Source organism: Chiloscyllium plagiosum, unplaced genomic scaffold, assembly GCF_037043375.1.
Source record: "Chiloscyllium plagiosum isolate Xiang-an unplaced genomic scaffold, Cpla_swu_hap1 HiC_scaffold_19, whole genome shotgun sequence".
Classification (NCBI taxonomy): domain Eukaryota; kingdom Metazoa; phylum Chordata; class Chondrichthyes; order Orectolobiformes; family Hemiscylliidae; genus Chiloscyllium; species Chiloscyllium plagiosum.
This window is the reverse complement of record NW_028270157.1, coordinates 17538283-17552585: the sequence shown is the minus strand read 5'-3', so window position 1 is coordinate 17552585 and position 14303 is coordinate 17538283. Positions and strand designations below refer to the sequence as shown.

Below are 14303 nucleotides of genomic sequence, written 5' to 3'. Positions count from 1 at the left end.
TGCTACTGAGCCAAAGCAAAAGCATCTACTGCTCTAGGTAGGAGAGGGCATATTCTTTCAGTTACATTTCATAGTTGAATAACCTGGAGTTTTTTTTCAGGAATTCTGTGCATCTCAGATTCTGTTCCTCCCTGATCTTCTACAGGATCTTCCTCCGTCATCTGTTCAACCTCTTCCCCTGTCGCAATACTTGGTTCACTCTTGCTATATATGGTCTCTCCATCGCTTACTGAATCCAACAGAGGATCATTTACTTCCGACTGTCTGATATCATCTCCCAAGTTGTTATCAGATCCTTGCTCTGGTTTTTCCTTTTCAGCTGCCTGGCTTATTTCTGCCCTTTCTTTGATCAAGGGCTGTTCTCCGTTTATATTACCTGCACTAGAACCTGTCTGTTTTGCCAAAGGCTCCTCTGTCTGGATTTCAGCGCACACATCCACTTGTCTCAATCTTGACTGCATCTTAGTATCACTGGAATGCCTATCATGTTTATCATTGTCCAGGCCAGCAGTTTCCCCAGTTTCATTTGAACATGTATTTTCTTGTTCATTGCAAATTTTAGTACTTGTTCCAAAGGCCAATGTTGATTTCTTAAAATATTTCTTCTTTGTTTTCATTTTTACACTTCCATCAGTCCTGAATTCACTAAAAATATCCACGGATGCAGATCCTTTAGATTCAAAGTCTGCATTGGGATCCATAGTCTGCATTGAGAACATGTTTATTGCAAATAAGTTGAAGATAGGTGATATGAAAGACAGATAAGACATACAGAAAGAAAAAAAGTTGGTGAATGATAATATGGAAAAGTACAGGTATAATTTCATATTTAGATTATGTAACAACAGTAATACAGTACTTCAGAATATCAGCTGCATTTCCTTTAACCAATACTCTGCAATTTCGACTGTCAAAAGTAATACAAAAACACTATTAAAGTTAACCATCTCTGTGCTACCAATAAGATGTCCTTTGTTCAATTATTTTATTGTTTAATTGACACAATTGTGGAAGGTTAAAAGGTTTGTGCTGGAAATTCAAATGAATGAGTAATTTAAAAACTAAAACGATATATTTTGAAAACAGAGTCAAAGATTTTGGGATATCAGTGGACAAGGATCAATGTGTTTTGAGAACATTCCTCCCAAAGTCTTCTGTCAGTATACTTGTTTATAGTCAATAATGCCTTCTTTCAAATATTCTAAAATGGGTGATAAAACAAATAACTGCAGATGCTGGAAGTCAGAAACAAAAACAGAAATTGCTGGAGAAGTATGGTGTTGAAAGCAGACCCTGTCATCACCCATTTTCACTATTTACGGTCCCCATTATCAGCTTTTCTTTATCTCTGGCTGACTATCATCCATTCTCTTGTCTGTCTAATAGCAACTCTCTCTCTTTGGGCTCTATCTCCACTTATCTGCTTATTCCCTTCCCTTCCTGCCACTCACTGTTTTTAGCATTTATACGACCTATCAATTCTGGAGAAGGGTCACAGGACTCGAAACGTTAAAGCTGAATTCTCTTCACAAATGTTGATAGACCTGCTGAGTTTCTCTTGCAATTTGTGTTTCTGGATGAATAGCGCTCCACCCAAAATAAAAGACAAAACATAAATGACTACTCTTCTCACAGGGGAAGCACTGTTGGGAGTAACTGGATAACTCTTTCAAAACGTTACAGCATAGGAAAACATCCAATGCGTCTGTAAGATTCTGCTCTTGAATTCTGTTGGTTAGATTATCTCTAAAGCATTAAAACAAATACATACTGATGGTCTGGAAAGTACATTCTTTGACAGCTGCTTTTCTAAAGCTTGGACTTTTTCATGCAGATATTGATTTTTCAAAGTTAAATCTTCCACCACTGAATCCCGTGGTAAAGCTTGCTGTTGCCTGGGATAAAAAGAACAAACAATTTTTGGTTATTATGTGCATCAAATGGATCTTGATTAAGATGGAATGAAAGACATTTAAACTACAGCTAAGGCCAGGGTTCTGTAAGGCTGACAGTCTATCTCATGCATCCTTCACCGCATAGGTAGGGAGCCCTCCTTGTCAGTTTGATGGCCGAGACACGCAGAGTGAGGTACCTTTCAGACAATTAAGTGGCCAATGTTGGGTCTCCCTTGCGATAGAGGTATACAGTATGAGCAAAGAGCTGCTGACTGTGGATTAGAGACACCATGGCTAAAGGGAGGGGTGGCAATCGGCATTAACCAGAGGCACAGAACCCCAGGACAAAGGGCGGGTCTGGATTACAGTTGGGGAACAGGTCAGACACAATAGCAGAGGAATGGTTTCATTGCCCCCATCCCCAATCCAGTGCCAAGCCCTTTGAACAAGCACAGAATGCAAACCTTGAGGCACTCCACCCCATTAGATGATTGATAAACCTGACAGGGTTTGCAGGCTGGAATTCCTAGAGCAAGGGAAAGCCACACAATTTAATCCCTGAGCTACTGCTAAGTAGTGGCAGGCTAATCGATATTGGGTGTTAACTGGCTCATTAATAAGCTTAACACACAATCAGATGGCTGTGTCCACCAATTCCACCAGAGTAGAATGCTGGAAATCAGAAGCAAATCCAGAAATTACTGGAAAGACAACAGCCGTCTGTCAGCATCTGTAAACAGAAAGCAGTGTTAACGTTTTGGGTCCAGTGACCCTTCTTCCAGAACAGTTCTGCCAGTTTCACAAATTCATGCTAGTCCTTTTCACCCTCAGAATTAAATCAGGGGAAATATGCCCAGCACTAGGAAATGAAAAAGAGACCTCTCCCACACTGAAGTGAGCATGGTCACTGTGTTTCCCTCTGCAACAGTTTGTATTTAATCCAGCCTGACATTTTCTTTCATTGAAAGATAGTATTGCTCTTAAAAGAACAGGACATATTCAAACTTGGAAAGTAACAGTCATGCCACACACCTGCCCATAAGTAACCACTCCAAACAAGAGAGAATCTAACCATAAGGTGATTTTCAATGCAATTATCAGTGTTGAATCCTCAATCATTGGCATCAAATGACTAAACACCTAATTTACTGTAGCTACAAGAGCTGCTAAGAGGCTAGGACTTCTGCAGCAAGTAACTCAGCAGCTGATTCGCCAAAACCTGTCCATGTACAAGACATAAGTCAGGAGTGTGACAGAATACTTCCTAACTTGCCTGGATGAATGCAACTCCAACAACAACCAGGAAGTTCAACATCATTCAGAACAAAGCGGCCCTCTTGACTGGTATCCCATCCACCGCCTCAATTATTCGCTCCCTCCTCTGCAGTGGCAACACAATGTGCCATCTCCAAGGTGCACTGCAGCAACTCCCCTAGGCTCCTGTGATAGCACCTTCTAAAACCATGATCTCTACCACAGAGAAATCAATAGGAATAGATACATGTGAACATAACCACCTCAAAAGTTCTCCAAAATCCTCCAGCACACCATTCTGACTTGGAACACTACCACCGTTCCTTCACTGTCACTGGGTCAAAAGCTTAGCACTCTTTCCTTAATAGTACTCTGCTTGTATCTAGCCCACATGGACTGGAGCAGTTTAAGGAGGCAGCTTAGCACCACTTTATCAAGGGCAATTAGGAATGAGCAAGAAATCCTGGCCTTGCCGTCAATGCTCACATTCCATGAAGGAATAAAAGAATGTTTCATGTCCTTATTTCCAGGAGTAGAATATGAACATAATGAGATTGGGTCCACTCCTTGGGATTCATCCTGAACCCTAACTGCCTGGAGTCTGCTACCAGGAGTGTTTGTGCAGCCTGGACACACTTCTTCTACTGATGTTTTCTCCTATCTCAAGTCTGCAATTAATGTTTCTCCTGACAAACACTCCAATACATTGAAATAAGAATACCTTCTTAAGCACTACTCATCTTCATAATGATAAAGCCTGCTCTGTGGTGTCGTGAGTCTAACCTTCAGGGTCAACTGGAGGCTTTTAAACTAATTTAGCTCCAACTCGATCTGGATTGTAACTACTTTGTAGTTACCACTCCTCCAGCTCAGTAGCCAGCTCAAAGATTTTTATAGCTGCCAACCCCTTAAAGAAGCATGATCTCAAACCTTTAAGTGTACCAAGTTAAAAATCACACAACACCAGGTTATAGTCCAACAGGTTTATTTGGAAACACTAGCTTTTGAAGTCCTGCTCCTTCATCAGGTGGCTGTGGAGCATAAGATCATAAGACATAGAATTTAAAGCAAAAGATTACAGTGTCATGCAACTGAAATGATATATCGAACAAACCTGGATTGTTGTTGAGTTTTTCATCTTTTAGAATGGATGCAGGTTTCAGTTCATTAATACTTAAATCCTCGAATTTCTTTTAAGTAACCTTCTCAAGATAACTTAAGGTTTTATAACAAAAGATGACATCGCAGCTCAGCTCAGTTATAAAATATTAAGTTATGTCGAGAAGGTGACTTAAAAGAAGTTCTGGGATTTACATATTAATGAACCGAAAGCTGCAACCCATTCTAAAAGATGAAAAACTTAACAACAATCCAGGTTTGTTCGATATATCATTTCAGTTGCAGGTCATTGCAATCTTTTGCTATAAATTCTGTGTCTTATGACCTTATGCTCTGCAACTACCAGATGAAGGAGCAGCGCTCCAAAAGCTAGTGTTTGCAAATAATCCTGTAGGACTATAACCAGGTGTTGTGAGATTTTTAACTTTGTACACCCCATTCCAACACTGGCTCCTTTAAGTGTAACACATTTCCATTTGCTTCAATTGCATTTATCCTATTTCCTACTCTTAAACTTTAATTCCCAAACCAAAACATTTCATTAAAATGCAGGCACTGTAAACTGAATATTTGCAACAATAATTTTAAAGCAATCTATCTCATTACCCACCTCATTCTCACAATCTGATCTTGAAACTCTGTATTCTTTCTCCTTAAATCTTCAATCTCTCGATCGCATTCCATGGATCTGACACCTATTACCTGGTCAGCTGTAATTCCACGAGCTTTCAGTTTCTTCTGTAAAATTGCCTTTTCCTGATCAGCCCTGCCAAGGAATACACATTTAACATCCTCATGTTAATGAAGACCATGTATGGGGACACTATCTGCCTCCAACACTAATTTCCTATTGTCAGAATTTTCAAACATACTTGACTATTAACATTAGTGGGTTAGTTTGACTTAGTTGACTGGATGGTCGGTTTACAAAGCAGTATGACGCACGACAGTGTGGGGTCATTTCCACACAGGCTAATGTTACCATGAAGGACTCTGTGGGCGGCACAGTGGCTCAGTGGTTAGCGTTGCTGCCTCATAGTGCCAGGGACCCGGGTTGGATTCCAGCCTCGGGTGACTGACTGTGTGGAGTTTGCACATTCTCCCTGTGTCTGCGTGGGTTTCCTCCAGGTGCTCCGGTTTCCTCGAACAATCCAAAAATGTGCAAATTAGGTGAATTGGCCATGCTAAATTGCCCATAGTGTTCAAGGATGTGTAGGTTAGGTGCTTTAGTAAGGGGAAATGTAGAGTAATTGGGTAGGGGAATGGGTCTGGGTGGGTTGCTCTTCAGAGGGTCAGAGTGGACTTGTTGGGCCAAATGGCCTGTTTCCACACTTTAGGGACTCTATGATACTCTGAAATTCTATGTTGGATTCTATGATTTCCTATTCAGTTTTTAAAATGTAAACAGGGTGTGTCATGAGCAGTAGATAGCTCTGTAGAGTACATTACTGAAAGTTTCCTATTATCACCATTTATTTACACATATATACATTTTCTATTGACTGGAGATAATGCTATAGGAAATTTAAATGATTACTTCTCTTAGGTATTTTTAAAAATTTAAACATTTAATGATGCTTGTGTTAGATGGTGCCACTTGTTTTTTTTTAACTCTACATTTTAATAAAACAATATTAGAAATGTATAGGAAACTTTGGAACTATGAACTTAAAGGCTATAAAAATTGAATTGCAATTAAAAATTTAAGCTAAGAAAATTAACTTTAACAAATGTGTCTACCCTTAACTAATCATCAATGTACATTTCTCTTTCACTGAAATGCTTCTGCAAGAAAATCTAGAGACAATCATACATAAAGCAAGTCCCTTCATTCCAAAGGGATAAGTTGACCAGATGTAAATTATTATTTAAGAGTTAAGATTAGGTTCAAATCAGTTAAATCAGAATTAAATCGGCATCTAATACTATTAACATGGGATTGATTCACACATATTTTACTGTAAATCTAACATATAACTGATGAATCCATTTTGATGCTGCAAAGAGACCTCACTTACACTAGGAAAATAGATTCATTATGGCTGTAGTGCTAAATAAATTTTAAGGAGATAGACATGAGGCTTTAAGGATATTCAAGCATATAGCAGATTTAAGAGATATACCAAAGTAGGAGATTAAATACAAAACAAAAAGAGTAAGCAGCACAAACCACATTAAAATGCCAAAATTCTTTATGTTTATTGCAATGTTCATGTAGGAGAATAACTCAAAGTGCTTGAAAACGACAAAAAGAGGACATCAATTATAGATGGGTAATGAATGGAAAAGGACAAAAACATTAAAGATATGGGTTTAAAGAGGCTTTTAGAAGTCAATGTTGTGAGTGGAAGTCACAGGGAGTAAATACATAGTGACCAAAAAATTAACCACTGATATAATAGTGGAGAGTTGGAGATCAGATATTAAAGCAGAGTCAGAGCAGGTGGTGAATGCTGAGATATAAGGGTGGAGACGGTTATTCAGGTTAGCAGAGATTAGACTGTGGAAGTAATTGTAAATGAGGACAAGAGTCTTGAAAGGAAGATAGAGGAGCAAGCAGTTATTGGAACTCATTAACTGGTGGGATGGTGGAGTGCTGGAAGATTGCAAAACAGTATTCTGCAGAGTATGAGATTGACTGAGCTCTCTAAAAGATGCAAAGGAGGAAACCTGTGAAGAGAACGTTCAACAAAACAATCCTGGATATGATGAAAGCGTGGACTGTAGTTTCAGCAGCTGAGAACTGGAAGAAATTCTAAGTCATTTAGTACTTGGACTGGTGGTGGAAGCAGAGAGGTCACACTGGATGGAATCAGCATCTGAAATAATTCACTCTCTAATTGCGGATAATACCACCAAACACAACTGATTTTTTTTAAACTGGCAAAACAGACTAGCTGTCCATAAAATTGACTGATCATTTCAAAAAAGATGAGATACTAACAGGTAGGAGAGCATATCAATTGAGACAGCCACTGTGAAAAAGGGAGAAGACAACATTAAGCAAAGTACACCTGACTTTTTAAAATCTTGACAACTTGGTGTATAAGGTGAAAGTGAGGACTGCAGATGCTGGAGATCAGAGCTGAAAATGTGTTGCTGGAAAAGCGCAGCAGGTCAGGCAGCATCCAAGGAGCAGGAGAATCGACGTTTCGGGCATGAGTCCTTCTTCAGGAATTTGGTGTATAATAATATTCTTCTGGCAATTATCTTTGCTTGGAAATGACAAAGCACTTTATAGCCCATACCAAATACATTTAATGCTTCGGTAGTTAAATTTACTGGCAGAAACTATTTGATACATTGTCTGTTTTAAGACAAACCTGCCAGCTAATTCCATAATGCAAGCAAAAAGAGTAGTTACTGGTGTATATTAGGATGAAAAATAACACACAAAACTAAAGACTTACTTTGCATATAATTCCTTTAAAGTGGTGATCTGCTTGGTCATAGTTTCCAGCTCCTTCTCCTTTTCTTTCAGCTTATGTTTCAATCCTTCCAATCTGGCCTGCCACTTTTTGCCTTCTTCCCACCTCACTATTTCCTCTTTTGAAGTCTGCAGTATAAAAGAGAATAAGGGTTTCATGTAAAATACGGTTTACTTCAGTTATGATTGATTTATTTTAAGAAAGGTAAAAACAGAGGCTCTTTGTAGAAGAGAGAAGACTAACAAATCTACTGGAGTTTTTTAAAGATGTAACTCGTAGAATAGATGAGGACAAAACAGTGGATGTGGTGTATTTGGACTTTCAAAAGGCTTTTGGTAAGATCCCTCATAAGGAGTATGTTAGAAGTACATGGAATATGGGGTAATATATTGTTATGGATTGAGAATTCGTTGACAAAAAGGAAACTGGTAATAAATGTTTTGTTTTCTGAATGGCAGGCAGTGACTAGTGGGGTGCCAGATCAGTGCTTTGGCCACAGCATTATATAAATAACCTGGATAAGGGAAGCAAAATGCAACATTACCAAATTTGTTGACGATAGAAAACTAAGCTGTCAGTTGTGAGGAGTTTGCAAGGAGGTTTCAAGATGATTTGGAAAGTTGACTGAGTGGGCAAACACAATGCAGATGCAGTACAATATGGATAAATGTCAATTTATACACTAGCATGAAAAACAGAAATGAAGAGTATGCTTATTGTGTAATGTTAATGCTACAATTGAGAATTGAATAGCAGGGAACAAGGCATCTCCTAAATGTCAGGACCCATCATCGACCTTCTTAAGCAATTAAACTTAGGGATAGGGAAGAATGACAGAAGGAATTTGAGTGAATTGGAGTCACATGAAGACAGCGAGAAAGAAATAAAGAAGAAAAAAGGCAGAATTAAATAAAAGAGAGAGAAAGAGACAGTAAAAGAAAATTTCAATTTAAGAAACTTCTGGGAACAATCTGCTAACTTGGTGAGTGAGGCTCCATTGTTTTGGATGCTTGCATTTGGAACATTCAAGTTTAATGATATGTGGGAAAGAAAAATTACATCATTAACACTATCTTCCAGACATAAATTATCAGCTTTAAACATTTGTGTTGAAATGTATCTGTCTTTGTGGTGCAGATCCAGCAATTTCAGGACACACAATGAGGAAACCTATGGCAAGGTGATAATGGGTTTTATTCAAAATTAATGGTGGAGCGGCAACAATTGTCCAACAATTTCTGGTGAACTGAAACCCACAACATATTTCTTCCTCACCATAATTTATTAGGGTTTAGACATACTGTATACTGGTCATATAATATTGTTTGGGCAGAGTTGTGGGAGGAGGAGTAGCGAACTTGCTGTTACATTTCCAGCAATTTTGTTTGCTGCTCTTGAAACCTAAAGCTGACTGACCACTTAAGAGCTACCTCAGTGCAAATCCAGTATAGCCGCCAGTGGGTACAAATAACGATCAAAAAAGTTACATTACAATACCTGGTCCTTATCAAAAGAGAAAACAAAACACAGCACCTTTTTATGCAGCCTCAATTGCAAACTTGGTTAATTAAATTCTGTTCTAAACAGCTACCTATCGTCGTCAAAAAGAACTCCAGCAGTAGTGCTTTAATTTTTGTTGATTGTGTGTCAAGAGACTCTAGTGTAGAGCTGCCATGGCAACATGCCTAAAGGCTACTGGTGCCTACATTAGTCAATCAAGCTCTAATCAATTGAGAAAACAGTTTGAACCTAGTCTTCACATATCCACCTTGCTCAAAATAAAGTACACTTATTTAATATTGAGAATTCAGAAGTAATATATTTGATAAAGGTACAGTAAGATAATTTGTTGACAAAGTTTGCAACAGAAGGGTTTGCAACATGATCCTTCATTTACTATCAAAAGAACTTCCTTCGTTACTGTGTATAGTTCTGCTAATGAAATAAAGAGAAAGACCTGCATTTATATAGTGCCTTTCACAATAACCAGATATCTCAAAATGCTCTGTAGCTAAAGAAGTTGGTTTTGACTGTAGTCATTGCTGTAGTGTAGGAAACGTACTTGCTAATATGTGCATGGCTAACTCACAAAAATAGGAATATGAAAACGGACAGATAATGTGATGCTGATCAAGGGATAAATATTGGTCAGGACACCTATGGATGACACTTAATACTTCATGGGATCTTTCACATCCACCCAAGAGGGAAATTGGGGCATTGATTTAATATCTCATTTGAGGAGCAAATGACGTCTTCATTAAAATGTTTCATCTGAAATATGACCTCTGACAATGCAGGACTTTCTCGGGACTATAGCGGACTGTCAGCCGAGAATGTTGTGCTCAAGTCTTGGGGTGGGACTTAAACCCATAGCCTTCTCACAACAAGGCAAGAGAGCTACAAACAGAATGCTGACTGATAGACTATGTTAAATCACAAGAGTGTATTTGGATTTTTATTTTTCATTGTCAAAATGGTTCTTTGAAAGTACGGTCTGCAGGACTATTTAGAAACTGGTTTCTGTCACATTATTCTGTGTTTCAGCAAGAAACAAAAGGCATTTATCAAATATTTATGGAAAGGGAAACAGGAGTAGGTTTACACAATATTATTAAGGAGCAAGTCTGAGTTTAATTTATATCAAAAGAAATTGTCAGGCCAAAAATTCTATTCAATCCAGTCCAAAGTATTTGGATCTCAAGTATTTTGTTTGTTTATGAGCTTAATATTTGGTTAAACGAGAAGCTGTGACATCAGTCTCAGGCTTTGAAAACTTACCCTCTCTTCTTTCAAAACCTTTCTCTCCATTTGCTCAGGTGCCACCTTCTGATTGAGTTCACATTCCAATCTTCTAACCTTTTTCTGCAGTTCATCGATTATGCTCTGTTTATTGTCAGTCTCAGTCTTTGTCTGAAATATTAGAATTAATGTCAAAAAGATTTAAAATTTTGCGATAATTGTATGATCATGAACATTAATACGCTGTCCATCTTTCTACATCTAACTTAGGTGTTAGCAGAACACATATAAGATATACTTAATATGAAAAACACTTCTGTAATACAACAAACTTTGTTTTAACCTATGAACCAGCACTCTCTGCGATTCAGCAAAAATGATATACCTCAAATATTGCCAAGTTAACTGTATTGTTCTGTGCAATTATTACAGTTTTTAAAATTTGTTTATCTCAGTGTAAATATGCTCATTCAATCAAATGGTCACACAAAATGTCAATAGTTGATTCAATTTTGGTCAATTTCTCCTCAAATACAGTGATGGCCGAGTAATCAGTTGAGGATACAAGTAAGAAGGCTCTCTGCTGATAATTTTATTTAAAGCAAAGTTGCATTATTATTTAAGTGATTTATGCTGTAAATATAGGACAACAGTGATGTGTATATCCCCTGCATTATGTTTCTATTACTTGGTGTGTGTTTTTATATTGACTATGTAGACCTCTTGATTTTCTGGAATATTTGACACTCCCGGTTCCATAAGTGCCAAATAATAAACATTTGCAGTATATTAATTAATATCTTCTTAATTCCATTACATATGTCTTCTCTATTCTAAAGATTGTCCCTGCTTTAGAGATGTTGCCACAATGGCTAACAAAGATATATTTGGACAATCTATCAGGACCAAGAAGCTGCCATGCAATAAATCATATTTCCTGTGGACTCAATGTTGCAGAAGGCTTTTATATATATATTTATTTATGGAGAAAAAAAAGTTATTTTGGATATTACAACAAATACAAACCCAAATAATTCAAAACAATACAAAGAAACCCACTAATTAGATAAATAAATAATTACTAACAACTCACCAATAAATCATGACATTAATAATAAAAATAATGATACAGCTCAGCAAAACAGAGTAATAGCCCTCGACCATCGAGAGCATAAACTTGTAAGTATTCATGTGTTTGTAATTCTTCCTCTCTGGATACCCAATTCATTAAACAGAATTGTCATGGCTACATAAACATCCTTATTAGTATGGCAGACATATCTGTACCCAATAGTCCAAAAAGGGCCGCCATGTCTTGTAAACATTCTTAATTTATCGTACACCATACTCATAAGAGAGTCCAAAGGGACGTGTTCCATGACAAGCTTATGCCAGATCGACAGCCTGGGGGGGTTTTCAGACATGCACACTAACAGAATGTTCTTTCTTGCACAAGAAGTGAGGATATTGAAAAGCTTTTTTTTGTATGCGTCTAATGGAAGTAGATTAACTAGGTCAAGAAGAAAAGATACCAGGTCCACCTTCAACTCTGTCTCCAAGATCTTCTCTATTTCACCTACCACAACTCTCCAGTATGCCCATTGTCTCTGGTCCTGCCACAGGCTATGACTGAATGTACCCACACTCATCTTGCATTTGGGGAATATTGGAGATACTCCCACATAAAATTTTGAGAAGCGATCTGGAACTAAGTGGACCCTGTGGAGAATCTTCAATTGGTCCTATTGCAGATCGAGATCCTTCTTGCATTTTCCCAGATATCCTCCCACGTTTCTGAGGAGACCTCAACGTCAAGCTCCCTCTCCCATAACTTACAGAGCTGCACAGACTCATCCGAGGGGCCCTCTCCCAAGAGATCATAGAGATTGCTGACAGAAAGTGTGTTCTCAGTACTCAGCACCATCTTCTCCGTGTCAGATCTATAGGAATCAGTTAGAAGTGTGGTCTCTTTTTGAATGAAATATTATAATATGAGAAAAATTGAAGAGGTCCCTACTGGTCGACTTAATATTTCCGAGCCAACTGGTCAAAAGACATCAGTGTGTCCCCTTCGAGTGGGGTAGGCTTTTGAATGAACATAATTTATAAGTAATTTCTATTCAGTTTTGATATACCAACTGTCATGTTGCAGGCTCTATCCCAATTCCTACACCCTACAAGGCAGTATGTCCCTTACCTAAGGAAGGATAAAATGTTGCTTAGAAGGGAGTGCCAGTGAAGGTTCACTAGACCGATTTCTGGAATTGAGGGCTGTCCAAGAGGACAGAGGGAGAAAAATGGACTGAAATTCTCTGGATTCAGAAGAATAAGATGTCATCTAATTGAAATGTATAGTGGCTTAATGGAAAGGTCCTGGGGAGTGTTGCTGAACAAAGAGACCTTGGAGTGCAGATTCATAGCTCCTTGAAAGTGGGGTCGCAGGTAGATAGGATAGTGAAGGCGGCGCTTGGTATGTTTTCCTTTATTGGTCAGAGTGTCGAGTAAAGGAGTTGGGAGGTCATTTTGCGGCTGTACAGGACATCGGTTAGGCAACTTTTGGAATGCCGAATGCAATTCTGGTCACCTTCCTATCGGAAAGATGTTGTGAAACTTGAAAGGGTTCAGAAAAGATTTACAAGGATATTGCCAGGGTTGGAGGATTTGAGTTATAGGGAGAGGTTGAATAGGCTGGAGTTGTTTTCCCTGGAGTGTTGGAGCCTGAGGGGTGACCGTATAGAAGTTTATAAAATCATGAGGGGCATGGATACAGTAAATAGAGAAGGTCTTTTTCCCTTGGGTGGGGGATTCCAGACTGGAAGGCAAAGGTTTCGGGTGAGAAGGGAAAAATTCAAAAGCGACCTAAGGGACAACTTTTTCACACAGCGGATGGTGTGTGTATGGAATGAGCTGCCAGAGGAAGTGGTGGCTGATACAATTACAACATTTGAAAGGCATCTGGGTGGGTATTTGAATAGGAAGGGTCTGGAGGGATATGGAACAAGTGCTGGTAAATGGAACTAGATTAGGTTAGGATATCTGTTTGGCATGGACGCATTGGACCAAAGGGTCTGTTTGTGTGCTGTATGTCTCTATGACTTGCGGATTCTAAAATGATGACAGTGTTTGGCAGGGTAGGTAGCAACAAGTTGTGTTCCTTTTATGGAGAGTCAAGAATTAAGGATAGCAATTTCAGGATTAGCTGGCAATTGTTTAAGACTGAAATACATAGAGCTGTCTTCTTTCAGAGGATTCGAACACTCCAGAGAGAGTGTGGATACTGATTCACAAAGTATACTGAAGGCAGAAACTAACAGGTTTTTGGGCACAAAAGGAATTGAGAGATATGGCAATATGATAGGAAAGTGGAGTTGATGTAAAATTAATGATCTATGCATTCTAGCATTGCTCCTTGTCACTACCTTCTGTAAAAGTCATGGACAAACAAAGAAACAAGCTGCTTAAAAACAGAGTAGCTGCTTTCTCGACAAGCAATGGCACTCTCAATGTGCTAAATGGGACAGATTTCGAACAGATCTAGCAACTTGAGACTGGTCATTTTTCAGGTGCCATGGGCCATCAACAGCAGCAGAATTGTACTCCAACACAATCTATAATCTCATGACCAGCATTTAATCCATTCAACCATTACCATCAAGCCATGCGATCAACCCTGGTTCAATGGAGAGTGCAGAAGGGCATGCTAGGAGCAGCACCAGGCATACTCAAAAATGAGGTGTCAACCTGGTGAAGCTATCAAACAAGACTTCTTGTATGCCAAATGGCATAAACAGCAAGTGATAGACAGACCTAAGCAATCCCATAACTAACATATCAGATCTAAGCTCTGCATTTCTGTCATATCCAG

General features: G+C 38.6%; 1 protein-coding gene across 13 annotated transcripts in view; it reads right to left on the bottom strand.

Annotated features, from left to right (window-relative positions):
* Window positions 1–14303, bottom strand: part of cep290 (centrosomal protein 290) — a 155660-nt gene that overhangs the window by 33051 nt on the left and 108306 nt on the right. For 10 of the 13 annotated variants that reach the window (XR_015760383.1, XM_087997062.1, XM_087997057.1 and 7 more), the window contains 5 exons: window positions 10478–10609; window positions 7679–7824; window positions 4879–5034; window positions 1772–1895; window positions 84–704 (listed from right to left, as the gene is read on the bottom strand). Coding sequence is in view for 12 of the 13 variants with exons in the window: in XM_087997062.1 (XP_087853188.1) it covers window positions 84–704; window positions 1772–1895; window positions 4879–5034; window positions 7679–7824; window positions 10478–10609 (1179 nt within the window). In the remaining variant the exon portion in view is untranslated. The remainder of the gene's footprint in view (window positions 1–83; window positions 705–1771; window positions 1896–4878; window positions 5035–7678; window positions 7825–10477; window positions 10610–14303) is intronic. The other 3 variants (XM_087997060.1, XM_087997061.1, XM_087997065.1) reach the window with 1 other exon arrangement.